This window comes from Erythrolamprus reginae, chromosome 2, assembly GCF_031021105.1.
Source record: "Erythrolamprus reginae isolate rEryReg1 chromosome 2, rEryReg1.hap1, whole genome shotgun sequence".
NCBI lineage: Eukaryota > Metazoa > Chordata > Lepidosauria > Squamata > Dipsadidae > Erythrolamprus > Erythrolamprus reginae.
The window spans coordinates 152,142,787-152,160,862 of NC_091951.1; the positions used below are offsets into that span (position 1 = coordinate 152,142,787).

The 18,076-nt window shown below is 36.9% G+C and overlaps 1 protein-coding gene and 1 non-coding gene across 2 annotated transcripts; one reads left to right on the plus strand and one right to left on the minus strand.

The window, feature by feature from the left end:
• The first annotated feature begins 5,136 nt into the window (after positions 1-5,136).
• TRNAR-CCU (transfer RNA arginine (anticodon CCU)) lies at positions 5,137-5,209 on the plus strand. Its single transcript has one exon. It is a non-coding gene; the product is annotated as a tRNA-Arg (tRNA).
• A 4,912-nt stretch (positions 5,210-10,121) lies between these two features.
• MRPL58 (mitochondrial ribosomal protein L58) lies at positions 10,122-15,429 on the minus strand. Its single transcript, XM_070735948.1, has 6 exons — positions 15,214-15,429; positions 14,858-14,894; positions 13,687-13,746; positions 13,351-13,433; positions 12,498-12,667; positions 10,122-10,812 (listed from the first exon to the last, which is right to left on the minus strand). Exons 1-6 carry the CDS (start codon positions 15,400-15,402, stop codon positions 10,728-10,730), a joined length of 624 nt encoding a protein of 207 aa, XP_070592049.1. The 5' UTR covers positions 15,403-15,429; the 3' UTR covers positions 10,122-10,727.
• Positions 15,430-18,076: the final 2,647 nt, after the last annotated feature.

Consider the following 18,076-nt stretch of genomic DNA (forward strand, 5'->3'; position numbering starts at 1 on the left):
TTCTCTCATCTCATCCCACCCAGCATCGGGTTGCTATCGATACGGATAAGGACAGCGTATTGGTAGCGAAAATTGAGCTCTGTGCGCAGGTTCATCTCTGCTGCAGGCGTGCATGTGCATCCCAGTGAGATTTCGCTTTTGTGCACACGCAGGAAACAAAATCTCACAAGGGGACGCACATGTGCATGAGATCCTACAAGGGGAAGTGTGGATACAGGCATGGGACCTCTGGTTCCTGTTGTCTGATTCCATGGAGGGATCATTCAGTGGGATTAGAGGGGACTGAGAGCAGAGCCTTCTTCTGCCATCAAGAATTGGCACCAACCTGCCTTTTTCTTACATCCCAGCCTACGTCCCTGATGCTCTTCCACAGGAAAACAACACTTTGATGCTCCTGAGCAGAAGGTATTCCTTTATTTGCTGAGAGACACATTCTGCCATGCCTGGTTTTGCTAGGAAGATGTCAGGCTGACCACTTCCTCCTCAGAATGTAGAAGGAGGCACAAGAGTCTCAGAGAACCCTTGACCTGATATTGATCATACTGAATATAATTTTGGGAAACAGACGTATCTGGAGAGGTGGTAGAAAGGGACCACATAATGCTAATTTTCTTAATTTTAAGGGGGGGAAATGAAGTTTGTTTGTTCATTCATTCATTCATTCAAATTGGAAGGGACTTTGTAGGTCATCTAGTCCAATCCCCCTGTTCAAGCAGGAGTCACTATACGATTTTGGACAAATGGCAGTCCAATCTCCCCTAGTCTCAAGTGTTGGAGCGTTCACAACCTCTGCAGGGAAGCTATTCATTCCACTGGTGATCGGTCTCACCGTCAGAAAGTTCCTCCTTATTTCCAGGTTGAATCTCTCTTTGGTCAGCTTCCATCTGTTATTCCTTGTCTGGTCTTTTGGTGCTTTGGAAAACAGCCTGACCCCCTCCTCTCTGTGGCAGCCCCTCAGGTATTGGAACACTGCTATCATTTCCCCCCTGGTTCTTCTCTTCGCTAGACCAGCCATGCCCAGTTCCTGTGACATCTCTTCATATGTTTTAATTTCCATTCCCCTTATTATCCTGGTTGCTCTCTTCTGTACGTTTTTCTAGTTTCAAGGTCTTTTTTGTAGTGTAATGACCAAAACTGAATGCAGTAATCTAGGTGCAGTCTAACTAGGGCTTTAGAGAATGTTATTAGTACCTCCCTAAATTGTATACCTCTGTTAATGCAGTTTAGGATTGTATTGGCCTTTTTGGCTGCTGCTGCAGGTTTCTGACTCATATTTAGTTAGTTGTCCACCAAGACCCCAAGATCCCTCTTGCATCCGCTGCTATTGAGTGTGGTTTATGTCTTTGGTTTTTCTTAGCTGTTCTGCCGGCGTGTTTCAACCACCCGTAATTACAGGGTAATTAGTCCAGGAAGACACACACCACACGATAAAAAGAAAACCCAAAAGTTTTTATAAGCAGAAAAACAGAAACAGCTCCCTTTTTAAATGTCAAAAGGGATTTTCTGGTACACACAAGGCACAGGTTAAATGCAATCCAATTGCTCATCCTATAACTGGGAAATTGAGTCCAATTCTAAAGTCCAGAGAGTCCACACACAATCTTGAACAGCACAAAAACCACGATCTTGACGAAACAATGAATCAGATAAACTGCCACAAGGCTAAACCAGCTAATTACAGCAGCCCCACCCAACCACAGGTGGCCTCATTTTCTCTTGTAATAATCCTTCAGTTGTTGTCTCCTCTGCATCACTCTACGCATGTATGGTTGTGTCATTAATTCTTGTTCAGAATCCAAGGACGATACAGGTGATTGATCTCCTCCTGGGCTGTCTGCCGAACTCCCCTCTTCCCTGTCACTCACGCTTCCTTGGTCAGAGGAGGCTTCGTTGGCAGAGTCCATCGGGAGCAAAACAAGCCTGCGGTATGTGGATGTCTCCCCCACATCCACCTGCATATTCCTTGGGGCAGGAGCTGGGCCAGAGCTAACCACAACATTACCTAGGTAGGATTTTACTTTTCTCTGCATTGAATTTCATTTTATTTGTTTGGACCCAGTGTACAAGTGTGTCAAGATCCATCTGGATCCTGAGCCTGTCCTCTGGATTATTGGCTACTCCCGCCAACTTGGTGTCATCTGCAAATTTGGTTAGTTCCCCTTCTATTCCCTCATCTAGGTCATTAATAAAGATATTAAAGAATACTGGGCCTTGGACGGAACCTTGTGGTACCCCATGCTTACTTCTCTCCATGTGGACTTGGACCTACTTGTTGGATATGGTTGTTAGCCTGTTGTTAATCCATCTGTTGTGTAGCTGTCTATCCCACTTTTTTTTAGCTTCTGGAGAAGTAGGTTGTGGTCCACTTTGTCAAATGCTTTGCTGAAGTCCAAGTTATACTATACCCATTGCATTTCGCTGGTCTATTAATTTGGTCACATTATTGAAGCATGAAATAGTTTGACATGATTTGTTCTTAACAAACCCATGTTGGTTGTTGGTTATTACTTTGTTTGTCTCTAAGTGGTGGCAGATTTGTTTCTTAATGATTTTTTCTAGTATTTTCCCAAGTATTGATGTTAAGCTGTAGTTACCTGGGTCTGGTTTTTTTGCCATTTTGTAAATGGGGACCACATCCGACTTTGTTTTTTGAAGTTCTGTTACTGGTTAGTTGATCTGCAGTTTCTTTTTGTGTGAAGACTAAATATAAATTGGGTAATCATTATTTTTCTATATAAGATGTGTTCGATATAGGATTTGTATAATCCAAAAATTTGATGTAATACTGAAAGTATTTTGATTGGAGGAATATAAGATTATAAGATCTTAAAATAAATTGGCAATTATAACCTTTAAAAAATATATATTTTTATTAATTTTTAACAAGTTTAATATACACACAACATAAAACAGTGCATAGTGAAATGTGCCCACCCACCCCGACATACACACACATACCCCACCACCAATCGGGGGTGTTTCTTATATAAGCCGCTTTGACCCAAGAGCAATACTGTATATCTATTTACATATTATAGAGTGATTCCAATTTATTTCTTGTAGCTTGGTCTCGGATTCTACTCATCATATATCGTCTTACCTTGTCCCACCGTCCCATCAGTTGTCTCAATTCAGTTTCATTATCCAAATTTATCCTTTTATCCATAATTTCAAATTGAATATGGTCCACCATGTACCTATACCAATTTTGCATTGTCCATTTTGTCGCATCCTTCCAACCCAAAACTATTACTGCCTGAGCGCTTTCTATTGCTGCTTATTTTATTTCTCTAAAATCTTCCATCACATTGCTTTTAACTAATACTGCATTTCCTTAGTGATTGTCCATTGTATGTTTAGCATTCTGTTAATATCCTCTTGCACTTTTTGCCAAAATTCCTGCACTATCGGGTATTCCCAAAACATATGCATAAACACTCTTTTATCTTGACACCCATGCTGGCAATTATAACCTTGATTTTTATTGGGTGTTTAGAATTGATAGAAATAAAGAAAATAAAATGGTGAGTAAATATATTAAGGAAAGGGAGGAAGTAACATGGCCTAAAATTAAGAGACATGAGATATAACAACTATTTTGCAAAGTTTAGCTATAGTGTAGTAGATAATTTAAAACAAAAATTGAACTATGATAACTGGTCGTTGACCCAGGAGACAAAACTATGCTAAAGAGAAGCAGCATTAGATTGGTAACTTATACCTAGACCAAGAAGTTATATACAGTGATCCCTCGTTTTTCGTAGGAGATGCGTTCCAAGATCACCCATGAAAAATGAATTTCCATGAAGTAGAGGAAAGATATTTTTAATGTATTTAATGAGTATTTGGACTTTTAAAACCCACCCTTTGCATTAAATAGTCATTCTATAATGTTTCTCAGCTGCAACTACATGTGATATCCTACCAGTTTCTTTAATAGAGTACATAGTACTGTAGCAGAATTTTATGAATTTTTAATGGATTTAAAAATTTTAATGGATTTAATGGATTTAAGCCCCCTTTGAAAATCCATGAAGTAGCGAATCCGTGAAAGATGAACCGTGAAGTAGCGAGGGATTACTGTACATAGAAATGATACAAAATAATAATTTTAGGAAAAACACTATCAATTTAAAAGTTTGGAATATACTTTCAGTCTGTTAAATATGAGATGAATCAGGATGAAGCACTCAGGGAAAGGCTAAGAGGGAGCAAGAGAAAATAGAAAGGAAAAGGAAGAAGAGAAGGAGTAGAAAGAAGTAGATGGAAGAGAGAAGGAGTAAGAAGGTAGAAGGAGGAGATGGAGATGGAGATAGAGTGAGGGGAGTGTAATAGAAAGAAGGAAAAACCACTGATCAATAGGAGTAGAAAACAGATGCAAAAAATAGACATTGAATTTGGATTGATTGAATTAAAATGTACAAATATACAATATATGTTATTGTTAAAGCTTAAAGGCACATGTGTGAATTGACATTTGAATGGAATTGTGGAGAATTTTTTTTAAAAAATGCAAAAAAAAATGGAACATATTCAGAAAAGCTTAATGAAAATGTTAATTTGTTGCAGAATGTAAGGGACCCAATTAGAAAATCCTTGCTCTGATGGATCCTGCACGGAGCAGAGGGTTGGGCTAGATGGCCTTTAAAGTCCCTTCAAAGTTCATGATTTTATAAATAGTAACTTTCAAACTTGGCAACTTTGAAGATGTGTGGACCGTCTGCATCTTAGAGATGTTCCAGTTCTATAAAGTGATTTGTCCGAGACCCCTTGGGAGCAGTTTCCCGCAAGCTAAAGTTTCCAGTGTTGTCCAACACAATTCTCATGAGCAACCAATTTGGCCATTCCGCCTTCAGGGTAAGAATTCTTCAAAATAATGCGTGGAAAGCATTAAACTAAAGGGGGGGGGGGGGGGGGAGAGATGAGGATTATGGTAAAATTATACAGTCAGCATTTATTTTATTTTTTTAAAAAAACCATCTTACTCCTCAGTTAATAGTATAAAAGAAGTAACCCCGCCCTGGACTACAATCATCACTTTGTGCAAGCGGAACAAAAAATATAAACACCCAAGACAGGAAGAACAGTCGGATATTACAGAGTTAAGTATGAACGTAAGCAGCTTTTTTCTCTGTAGCCCCAGTGGCCTAATGGATAAGGCACTGGCCTCCTAAGCCAGGGATTGTGGGTTCGAGTCCCATCTGGGGTGGAAGATTTACTTTTTAAGGGGCGGTTTTAATTTTGAAATTGCTGTTTTCTCTTGCTGGCGAATATTTAAACTGCTAATTTTTCCTTCCGTTGTTCCGAATATTTCTGCTGGTTTTTTTACTTCGGCACGACAGCGGATTTAACGTACAAGGCGTTCGACGCTACATTTCGGTGGAGGGGGCAGGAGGCTCCCTCGAAAAACGTGCCTAATATCTCATCGTTGTCATACCGCAGCCTTTAAATGTGATCCTGTCAATATTTAATTACTTGCTCCAGAGGATTAAACATATCGGTTTCGAAAAAGAAAACCTGACCAAGGTTCCTGGTTTTTATGAAATACGGGCTGACTGGATTTAGACTAGTCATTATCCGCCGAAAAAAATGAAGCTTTTTATCACCACCTAGTGGCAGGTTGGAATTATTGCAAAACCGGGGCCAAGCAAGAGGCTAAAATGTTCACAACTTGGTATTTAGCTCAGAATGACTGGGCTAAAAAATATACACGCCACTCCCTTCCTGAATTGTTCAAATTCAAACAATAGACGCTTAGACGCACTTTTCCTCACTGGATGAATTTCTCTCTCAAAACAATAGAAATAGGCGTATTTGTTGTGAGCCGCTCCAAGTCCTCCGAGAGGGGCGGCGTACAAATCTAATAAATCATTACTATTATTATTATTTAGTAAATGTCCCTTGCAAGTATATCTCACTTGCAGCATTTAGAAAAGCTTTAGAACTCATCTGTTTTGCACACTCTTAAATGACATCTTTTGTTGAGGGCACTGCTATTTTTACTTATGTTTTTGTTATTCCTGTGGAAAAATGTCAATACAGTGATACCTGTCTTACAAACCCCTCGTCATACAAACTTTTCGAGATACAAACCCAGGGTGTAAGATTTTTTTGCCTCTTCTTCCAAACTATTTTCATCTTACAAACCCAAGCTGCCGCCACTGGGATGCCCCGCCTCCGGACTTCTATTGCCAGCGAAGCGCCCGTTTTTGCGCTGCTGGGATTTCCCTGAGGCTCCCCTCCATGTGAAACACCACCTCCAGACTTCCGTGTTTTTGCAATGCTGCAGGGGAATCCCAGCAGCGCAAAAACGGGCGCTTCGCTGGCAACAGAAGTCCGGAGGTGGGGTTTCCCAGCGAGGGGAGCCTCAGTGAAATCGCAGCATTGCAAAAACACGGAAAAGGTCCGGAGGTGGGGTTTCCCATGGAGGGGAGCCTCAGGCAAATCCCAGCAGCGCAAAAATGGGCGCTTTGGCTGGAAAAAGGGGTGAGTTTTGGGCTTGCACGCATTAATCGCTTTTCCATTGATTCCTATGGGAAACATTGTTTCATCTTACAAACTTTTCACCTTAAAAACCTCGTCCCGGAACCAATTAAGTTCGTAAGACGAGGTATCACTGTACTACGATTTTCTCTATTTCGGTTTTGTCTGCAGATTCCGGAGACTCAAGTTTACTCCATTGTATTGCATTTTAAACTTGTATTTTATTCAAGGTTCTGGCCCTCTCAAAAGTGATTTCTAAATGTAATTTATTTTTTAAAAAAGGATTTTGTTGGTACAGTATTTGTGTATAAAAATTAAATATTAAGGAAGTGCCCAATTTATCCTCATCTTGCTATGAGGCATTTGTGGAAAGGAAACACATAACCTTTGCCAAGTCCAGTTGCATTATTGATTTTAATTAATAAAATCTATTCTATTCTACTCAATGTACTCTGCTATTCAATTCTTATTCTGTTCTACTCTATCTACTCTATTCCTATTCTATTCTTATTCTATTCTAATTCTACTCATCTACTCTACTCCTATTCTATTGTATTCCAATTCTATTCTTATTCTATTCTATTCTATTCTAAAGAAATATCAGGAGAAACCGAACAAGCTTTGCCTCATTGGATCCTTGTTTCAGTGATATCTCCATACCTAACCAGAGAAACAGAATGACCATGCAAAAGAAAGAAAAAAACCACAGACATAAGCAGGCACTACTGAATACAAGCAGGCCATCAAAGGCCCCTGGGCAGGGACTACTTAATATTGGAAGTGATGTGCCGGTGCCTGGAGGCTGTTGGGGCCTGGATGGGTGTCAACAGACTCAAACTCAACCCGGATAAGACGGAGAGGCTGTGGGTTTTGCCTCCCAAGGACAATCCTATCTGTCCGTCCATTACCCTGGAGGGGGAATTATTGACCCCCTCAGAGAGGGTCCGCAACTTGGGCGTCCTCCTCGATCCACAGCTCACATTAGAAAACTATCTCTCAGCTGTGGCGAGGAGGGCGTTTGCCCAGGTTCGCCTGGTGCACCAATTGCGGCCCTATCTGGACCGGGACTCATTGCTCACAGTCACTCATGCCCTCATCACCTCGAGGTTCGACTACTGTAATGCTCTATGCATGGGGCTACCTTTGAAAAGTGTTCGGAAACTTCAGATCGTGCAGAATGCAGCTGCGAGAGCAGTCATGGGCTTACCTAGGTATGCCCATGTTTCACCATCACTCCGCAGTCTGCATTGGCTGCCGATCAGTTTCCGGTCACAATTCAAAGTGTTGGTTATGACCTTTAAAGCCCTTCATGGCATTGGACCAGAATATCTCCGAGACCGCCTCCTGCCGCACGAATCCCAGCGACCGATTAGGTCCCACAGAGTGGGCCTTCTCCGGGTCCCGTCAACTAAACAATGTCGGTTGGCGGGCCCCAGGGGAAGAGCCTTCTCTGTGGCGGCACCGGCCCTCTGGAACCAACTCCCCCCGGAGATTAGAACTGCCCCTACTCTTCCTGCCTTCGGTAAACTCCTTAAAACCCACCTTTGTCGTCAGGCATGGGGGAACTGAAACATCTCCCCCTGGGCATGTTTAATTTATACATGGTATGCTTGTGTGTGTGTCTGTTAGTATATGGGGTTTTTTAAATCTTCAAATATTTTAAATCTAGTCGGATTATTTATGATTTGTTCCACTTGTTGTGAGCCGCCCCGAGTCTTCAGAGAGGGGCGGCATACAAATCCAAATAATAAACAAATAAATAAATAATAAATATGGATGGGCTGGCAGGAGCCACTATGGAGCTAGGGGAAGGAGGGAATGCTATGAAATACAAAATCCCTGGGATTGCATAATTGCACTTCTCAGGAGAGGGGGAAAAAAGGGAGCGACTTACACAAATGACTTGTGACCTTTCTTGCCTGCTCCCCCATTGATTGGAAATTAAAATGGAATATAAAGAAAAAATTGGTAAATTTAAAATGGAGTGTTGGGTGTATGAAGAACTGCTTTGGGATGTTAAAAATTGCACACGTAATATCAAGAGATATTCTAGAGCCAGAAAAACCAGGGAAGCACACAGAACAAGAAATAGAGGAGGAATTTGTAAGAGAGAATACAAAAGAGAATCAAGAATTAAGTAATGAGCAAAAAGAAGATACAAATGAAAACCAGTTAGGACAATTTCACTGAGATTTACAGTGTTGTAGAAAGAGTCGAGAAAAAGGGGAAATGCTTCCTAAAAAAAAGTTAAAAGGTGAAGAGGAAAACAAGAAGCGAAAAAGTAAAATTCTAGCGAGGGTTACACAAACAATCTATCGAAAAATGATAGGGACGATTTAGAAGAAAAGATACAATACATATTTTAAAAGGGGGGGGGGGAGAAGTTAAGAAAGAGATAAAAAGACAAGCAAAAAATTAATGCAAAATGGAATGTTAGAGACCAAGAGAAAATGGTTTAAAAAGGGAAGACTAAGAAGGGAGGAATCAAAATAGGTGCTGTATGGGTAGATTTAGTATGATCTAATAGAATTAACTAGTACTAGAAATTTTTAATAGTTACTTACTGGAAAAAAATTTAATGTTAAAATGAAAATAGATATAAGACGATTTTTGTTATATATAGCAAAATATTGTTTAAAAAATTGAATAGGAAGTACTGTACGATTAATATTGACTGTAAAGTGACGTAAGCTCCACTAAGAAATGGAAAAAATGGTAAATAATTGGTTATTAAATGAGATTAAAAAATTAAGGGTGTATAATGATATAGTGATTTTGAATATGTTTGAGAAGAAAACATTGTACTAAACATTGTTTGAAAAATGGTTTTTTTATACATGTGAAATTGAAATAAGATAAATTATGTTATAGATAGTAAAATACTTCAGTATATGAATTTTGAATTAAGATTGGTTTTGATTATAAAATTAATTTAAGATCATAAACTTAGATGGTTAAAGAACTGGAAGGAGAAATTAAAAAGTGTGAACAGACTAGAAATTAAGGGCGAATAGTGATATGTGATAATAAGCATTTACAGTATAAGAAAAAAAAGAATAAGAATTAAAAATAATTGAAAAAAATATGGCTGAAATTGGAAATAAGATCTATTATCGACTATGTATAAGAAATTATGTAAGAAAGGAGATCTGGACAACACTTTGCCCATAAAAGATGTATATGTTTTGTTTAATAAATGCTACAGACAACGGCTGCACTTGAAGAGACAAGACAGCTGTCTTTGGTGGTTTAGAATTCCTGAGATTTCTGCAGTTACTATCTAAACATTATGAAGCATTTCTTTTACAAGAATATACTGTACTTTAATATTTCAATTAGCTATACAGGTAGTTGTTGACTTATAACAGTTTGTTTGGTGATTGTTCAAATTTACAACTGCACTGAAAAAAATGGACTTATGGCTGTTTTACACACAATCATTGCAGCATTCCCATGATCAATGGTCAACATTCAGGCACTTGGCAATACTGACTCACAAGTTGCGTTGTCACAGGGTCATGTAATCACCTTTTGCAGCCTTCTGACAAGTGAGTCAATAGGGAAGTCAGATTCACTTAACAACTGTGTCCCTAATTTAACAAGTGCAGTATGTAAAAATTACAGACACAAAGACATGATTTCTTGAACAATGCTTTGTCCAGTTTGCATCTCTCCGAGTGAGCAGCCTCATGTTCAGAAGCTCTGCCTCTGGACTTGCAAATTTATTATTTATAACAATTTTCTTGCATATACAAATATAAAGACAAACAGAAGTGTTTTAATTACCTTGGGTAAATGGAAGCTTCAACAAATAATGATATTCTTAAACTAACCAAAGGAGTGGGTTGCCTTAACCAGGCACATAGGTTTGATCCTATCATATCCACAGAGGGCACTCCACATTCTTGTAGACATGGACAGTTAACTCCCAGAAATAATTATCTTAACAACTGTAGCAAGGAGGGTTGTAAAATGAGGAAAAGCTCACTTAATAACTGTCTCGCTTGGCAACAGAAATATTATGCTCGATTGTGGTTATACATCAAGCACCATCTTTATATTCAGCCACCATAACTAATATTATAGATGTAATTAAACATCCATTCCTATTTCAAGGGCAAATTTTGATAATACAGTTTTTTTTTATTTTAATGTAAAGAACACAAGAAGTTTCTCCTTTCCATCTAGGAAATAGAAGAGTCCAAGGAATATGTCTTTGCATTATTTATGTCTCCAAAAAATGTTCAGTCATAGTCCACTTGTCTACTTTGCTTCAAAGAAGATCGTGCTTTTTTTTGTCGGAGGCGTTCTCTGTTCATCTTCTCCACCCTAAAACCAAACAGATGTAGAAAATGATATTTAAGTGGTTGTAAATTAATTCTGGATTCTTACCCTTCTAGACCAAATGTTCATAAAATAATATTGTAATGGCCAGATCTGATTCCATAGGGCGGATTGTGAAGAGTTTCTATCCTTCTTTTCTCAGAAACCTCTAGCACAGTACTTTGTAGCACTTTTACTTCAGACTGTTTACTTGGGTAGGAGATGCCCTCTTTGTTAACTGTGGGGTGTAAGATATAGAACTCCCACAGCCTATACTGGCCAATCACAGAAATATACAAGAATGGTAATAGAAAACTAAAATTTCCATTCTACATTCCCTCAAGAAGCAGAAACTTTAGGGGGCATGTGATAAGGGAAAATCTGCCTCTCCCTTGGGAGTTACAAATATAGCACATATTACAACAACATAACAACAATGTATAAGTAAATTAAACTTCAAGAAAGAAAGCATGTTGGTTTAGAGGGAGCTGTTGAATTAGCTGTTAATCTTGATTCAACTGAAGTGAGCACAGTTAGTAAATGGCGGTGAGAAATGCTTGCCCATTCATTTGTATGCCGCCCCGAGTTTTCGGAGAGGGGCGGCATACAAATCCAAATAATAAATAAATAATAAAATAAATAAATAAATAAATTACAGAGACTAATTTTATTAAACTTTAGCGAAATGCTTTGTTGTCAAGTTTTATCTGTTCCAAAAGTCCCCAAAATAATTTGAATTGTCCTGCACCCAGCAAGAGCCACACCCATGTTTTATACAAGTATAAATTACCAGGAGAAAGCAAAGGGGATTTATTTTTTATGTTTGATCTGGGCAGAACTTTTTACTAGCATAAGTGAAGAAGATTTTTCCAATTCAAATGGCAATTTTGGAAAAGATGCTCCTCAAGGAACACAGCAGCAGAGAAATGTTTACATTTCTCACTCTGCAAATTTTATAATGTATTTTAAAATTAAAGCATCTTTAATGCAAAAATGCTTTTAATTGTGGTTAATTTTCCAAAAAAAGATTTTCTGAGAAATGTTTTTGATTACTATCAGAAATTGTGTATCTTATTTATATCAAGATTTGAAATAGAGATTGTTCATGAATAGGGCTGTTTATGTCAGTATGCTAAAACCAAGTTGTTAAGCCATTGTTGAACAAGCTATCAGGATGTGGTCCACATATAAGGCTAACATACAAATAAAAGTTTACAAACTGAAAGAAAATCATATTTAGCTTCATATTTCACTTTTATCTTTAGTTAAAGCAAGGCAAGTCACTTTATGGCTTACTTTGTTGTGCGGAACCAGCTGTATATAACATTTATACAATCTGAATATAATTGGCAGAATTGCTGGTTTTAAACAATGTCTATCTAAGTTAATCGGTATTTTAAATGCATAATGTTCGTATTGATCATGCGCCATCCAAAATTAGCAAAAAAATGTTTCTTTCCTTCTCTAATTGAAATTAAGAAAAATTAACAACTAGACTGTCTTATTATGATGTATTAAACTGTAGATACTCAAACTGCCTAATGTGAAAATGAGAATGAGAGAAGAAGTTCTTATTTTAATTACAAATGGCTCCATCTTGGCCTAAGGGAGCATCCTGGTGTATATGAATCATGTTCTTATGTCCAAAGGAATTCTAATTCAGTCACCTGTTATTTTTGTCTCAAATTTACCTTTCTCTGATCATATCAGCAGTTTCTTCAGACATAACATGAGGACTCACAGTAGATTCTGCAATTATGTTCCTGATCTTTTGTAAGCAGTCTGCCATATTCCTCATCTGATAGCGACTCACTTCAGAAGTGATTATTATCTCTCCCAATTTATTGATCTTATTTTTTTGCTGGGAAATAAAAACATTTTATTATTTATTGTATTTATTTTTCACATTTCTAAACTCCCATCTCCTTTAAAGAGGCATGTTTATATAATTTTCTATTCTCTGGAAAATAAAGCAGGTTTCTACAGTATTATCAAAATATGATTTTTAAAGTCACTATGTAAAACTGTAGTGTAGTGGTTAAAATTACATAATGTTACACAATAATGAAGGTTTTATGATCCCACTAAGCCAAAATCAAGCAAGCCATATTAAGAGTTAGTAAACTGTGAAACCAGTTACTTCCTATATTAGTGGACAAATTATATATACATATGTTTCTAATAAACAATCACATAAAGAATATAATTGACAGAATTATCAACCACCAACCTAGTAAATGACTCCTATTTTCAGTGGTTCCTAATATCATATCTTTTACCAGACTTTTACTTATTCTATCAGAGTGCTTGTAAAAAAATAATTTAAATCTCATAATGGGATAAAGCAATTTTTAAGATCCATCTTCTGATATTATATCTTTATGGATTTATACTTTGCTAGACAACCTAAATGGCTCCCTCTGGATGGTCTATTATTTTTTATGTAGGAAATTTTGTGCAAAAGTTTTTACAGGAAATTGGAAAACTAAGTGTATGCTACTTAACAATCTACCTTAAAGGGGGAAAATATTTTTTTAGAATTACCAGCACTGCCATTTTTTGTCGCACTTCTTCAGAAATCCAATCTGCTGATGCCAAATGGAATCGGACTTCTGCTTTTGAATTCACTGGGTGTGAAAAGAAGAAAAAATAACTACTCTGCAGGGTAAAGAGTTATACAGCTTGAAAGGGCCTATCTTTTCCTCCCAATTTATTAATAAGTGTGCTGCTCATTAATACTTGATCTTATTTGTCAAATTTCTAGGCTGCCCAACTCCAAAATCCGTATCTTAATTTTATTGTAGGAAGTATCATTAATGCCAACGGGATTTGTTCTCAAGTAATAAATGTATATGTAGACAGAGTTTGTTTTGTTTTTACCTTTATTCACATTCTGGCCTCCTGGGCCACTGCTCCGTGAATAGGATACAGACAAACGATCTGGAAATCCAAAAAACGAAAGCATGATAAAGGATTGAAAAGATACCCATTTAGGCTCTAAATATATTTAAGAGAGAAGTGGAAGGAGTTAACAAATACAGATAGTATAGTATTTACTTATTACAATTGAGCCCAAAATGTTTGTTGCTAAATGAGAAATTTGTTAACTGAATTTTGCCCCATTCTACAACTTTTCTTGCCACATTTGTTAAGGGCAGTTGTTAAATTACTAACACTTAAAAGTGAAATTGGTTTCCCCATTGACTTTGCTTGTCAGAAGATTGCAAAAGTTGATCACATGATCCCAAGACACTGCAACCATCATAAGAGTCAGTTGTCAAGCATCTGATTGTAAATCGCGTGACCAAGTCATAAATGTGAAAATGGTCATAAATTACTTGTACATCTTTGGTCACTAAGTGAACTTTTGTTAAGTTGAGGAGTATCTATATTGTCATTTGGAAAACTGTATTAAGAATAGACAGTCTCTTAAAATACAATATTGCCCATGAAACCATTTTTAGGAATAATTTCACAGTTAAAAATACGTAATTCTCCTTTTGCTGAAGGGTTTTTTAATGCTGTTTCCCCCCAAAAGTAATTTTATTAAGAATTTTTGAAAGATTAAAACTAACACAAACAAATATAAATAAAAGAAATAGAAAAAAAAAGAGTTCAAGTGTAAAAGTAAGAAAGACCATTAAGGCTTTCCAGTCAGCAATAAAACAAATGTCTTTTCAAATGTCAATTTAGCCAACTCAGCAAATTCCAACATCATCATTGTTGTCATCATCACCACCCATTCCTCCCTTGTGGATACAGTCAAGTTGTTCCATCTTTATGCATATTTATTTTAAAACATTATATTACCATCTACTCACACATAGCCACCGACCCTTCTGTGCAATAATACATCCTTTCTAAAAAATATTCTAATTTTCAGTACTGTATATGCCAATGCACACCTAATCAAAAATAAATTCCAATAAGTTGAATGGCATTTATTTGGGGGCCAAATTTACACTGATTTATAAAGTGGATAAAAGAGATAAAACACATTAACGAAATCTCTTTCAAAAGTCAAGGCATTTTGCTTATGTGCTGGACTCACCCACAGGAATCTCTGGAATTGTCTGGCTTGCCAAATCCTGTTAACACAGAAATGCATATCGTTGAGTACCGCAAAATTATAGTAGGTCTACATGCAGAGCCTCTTTGAAATACATACAAGCACCAGAGTCCTAAGCCACCTGTATTATTTTTTTCTTTCTCCTACTTTTTATTTACTACTACCAGATTGGCAGCAGTTAATTTAGAACATAATCTAATGATGTATGCATTGCTCTGAGATTTGGTGAGAGGAGTCGCCAAATTTCAGAGCAATATCATCATCAGTTTCTATTCTAAATTAAATCTGCTGCCAATCTGGCGGTTTCAGATATGCTGGACTGACTTCCGAATCCCAACCTTGGCAGCGTCAGCTTCCTTTTCCTGCGGCTGATAGAGTTGGTCCAAACTGTATGCACTTCGGAATTGAGAACCGAAGGCCGGGCGTCCAGAAGCTAAACCTCGAAGCGGAATTTTCCTACAAGTCGCCCAGAAGAGCAGCCGCTGAACCGGCATTCGCCGAAAGCAGCACAGCGGGGTCGCCGCCATCTTGAAGTGTGTCGATTGCTTCTATAACGAAGCCGGCTAGAGTCAGCTTCCTATCACCGGAGTTCCGGGAAAATTTTGTTCCGGGGTAGGAATATTATGGAGGGGAGCAACGAGGATTTTACTTAGTTGCTTAGATGTACAGTACTGTATTGAAATACAGTATTACACTGTTTTCGCTCAGAACCATAAAATGCTTGGCTCAGTAGAAATGTTTACGAGGGGGACTGCACTTTTTGTGCTTCAAATATTTCCTAATAATGTTTCCGCGTAGGCGTAATTCTTAGCAAAACATCAAGAGGACTGAGCTGCAAATTACATTAACATAAGAGGCTGAATATAGATCGGATTTCAGATGCCACGGGATTAAGGTTACGAAAAGATTTACAAGGGAGTAAGTCCCATTAAACACACAAGCAATATTCATATATACATTAATTAACGAGCCAGTGTAGAGCTTTAATTTATTATATTGGTGTTGGCTGAAAACCCATAGCATCTGTTTACAAGAACTTTAATATCAAATATTTTTATTATGCAAAAATGAAACATTTTAAAAAGATTTATTTAATTTTTTAAAGAATTATTTTAAATTTCCTTTATAAAAATAATTTGAATTTGTACATGAATTTTTAAATAGATACTTAATTGCAAATTCAGAACAGATACATTCTTGTACATAATATATACAGTATATACTGTATTATTATTATGATAATCCAAGATGTTGGTTATCTCCTATGAAGTCCTATGTTGCATAGAACTAGGGGAGAGGATATGCTCAGATTTCCTGCAATTGGACAATGTAAACTATTTGAACCCAGGAGTTATTCCTTCTCTGTGGCAGTACCTGCCTTCTAGACGGTATCATCCTGGAGATCCAGACAAACCAGGCTGAGTTACCATTTTGTAAGACATAAAAGATCTGGACCAGAAATTTAGGAGTGCTCTCTTGGTTAATATTTTTTCTTATAAGCTGGTATTTTTGTGACATTCAACATTATAGTTTGGATTAAATTGTTGGTTTTAATTTTGCATGCCACTGAAATTTACTGTTATAAGATGTATGGCCATAAGAATTTAATTGATCAATTAAAATAATTTTTAAATAATACACCTGTGTTATATGAATGATTTTTGTTGCTGTTAAATTACATTTTTATGTATCCAGTAATTTTGGAAGGCTGCAAACTCTGGAAGTTTGGGAGCATATTATGGATGCATTCACAAAAAGGCAGACACTGGAGACTTGCCTATAAATTTAAAACATTGCCGTAGTGAGTTGGGTTGATCATGAAATTCCCGTTTCTCTGAAAGCAAACTAGACACCCAGAATGGTTTAACTTCATCACTTCAGTGGCAATTTTGTGGGATTCAAAGGCATTGTTACAAATAAAGGTAATGCTAGAGGTTATGCTTTGGTGTAAATGGTATCAGAATTCTTTTTCTTTTTTGCTAAAAGAATCTTTAAAAGAAACGAGGTGATTACGGATCTTGGAGGACATCAAAGAAAGTACTGTAATTAAAAGTACTGATGCCAAACTTACAATTTTGCCCACTCTTGACACAATGTTATACTAAAGTTTTTCAGTAAAATGAAATATATTCCAAGGAATTAATGAAAGAATTATTTGAAATCAGCATCATAAGACTGACCACTTTAAGGTCAAAGCCAGACAGATTTATGCAATCGTGTATTAACAGTACAATTTCAGAGGATGTTCTAAATAAATAAATTTATGCTAGAAGTTTAGAATTACGTCTCATTGAATGTAATAGTTTATTTTCAGGTACAGTAAAGCACTGAAGATTAATCGTTCTTTCATATATTCCCTTTTGAATGGAGATTTCTAGAGAGCCAACATCATGCGAGACACGCATATTTTAACATATTTAACATAAGACTACATTCAACCCAAAGGCTGAATGATCTATGTCATATTTTTCCAAATGTTTTGTCCAGTCCTACTTTACAGAAATATTATGAAGAATATGCCTATGATACAATCTAGCTTCCTTATCTAGTACCTAATGCAGCTTATGTTTTCACTGCACCATGTACAGTACTTTATTGATCAGGGATATATAGGTCACTGAAGCTTTAAATAGAGCAAAGAGGGAAAGGGTTTCCAATGAGTGCTATAGCATCTTCCTCCCTTCCCATTCTCTTGAACTTGTATTTTTAATTTAGCAGCAGTATGTGGTTGTGTAACTATACTATTAACAATGAGGGGCTTTGGCCCCCAAAACAAAGTAAATAACAATTTTTTAAAGATATTAGGACGAGGCAGGAATTATTCTGCGGAGTGGGGCGGCATACAAATCTAATAAATAAATAAATAAATAAATAAATAAATAAATAAATAAATAAATAAATAAATAAATAAATAAATAAATAAATAAATAAATAAATAAATAAATAAATAAATAAATAAATAAATAAATAAATAAATAAATAAATAAATAAATAAATAAATAAATAAATAAATAATATATGAACCGGGGTGGCGCAGCAGGTAGAGTGCTGTACTGCAGGCCACTGAAGCTGATTGTAGATCTGTAGGTTAGCAGTTCAAATCTCATCACTGGCTCAAGGTTGACTCAGCCTTCCATCCTTCCGAGGTGGGTAAAATGAGGACCCAGATTGTGGGGGCAATATGCTAGCTTTGTGAGAAAG

Coding starts and splice junctions, on each gene's coding strand:
- MRPL58 (XM_070735948.1), bottom strand. CDS start 15,402: ATGGCGGCGACCCCGCTGTGCTGCTTTCGGCGAATGCCGGTTCAGCGG. Junction 12,668..13,350: donor GACAAAAAATGGCAGTGCTG/GTAATTCTAAAA, acceptor TTTATTTCCCAG/CAAAAAAATAAGATCAATAA. Junction 10,813..12,497: donor GCTGATATGATCAGAGAAAG/GTAAATTTGAGA, acceptor GTTTGGTTTTAG/GGTGGAGAAGATGAACAGAG.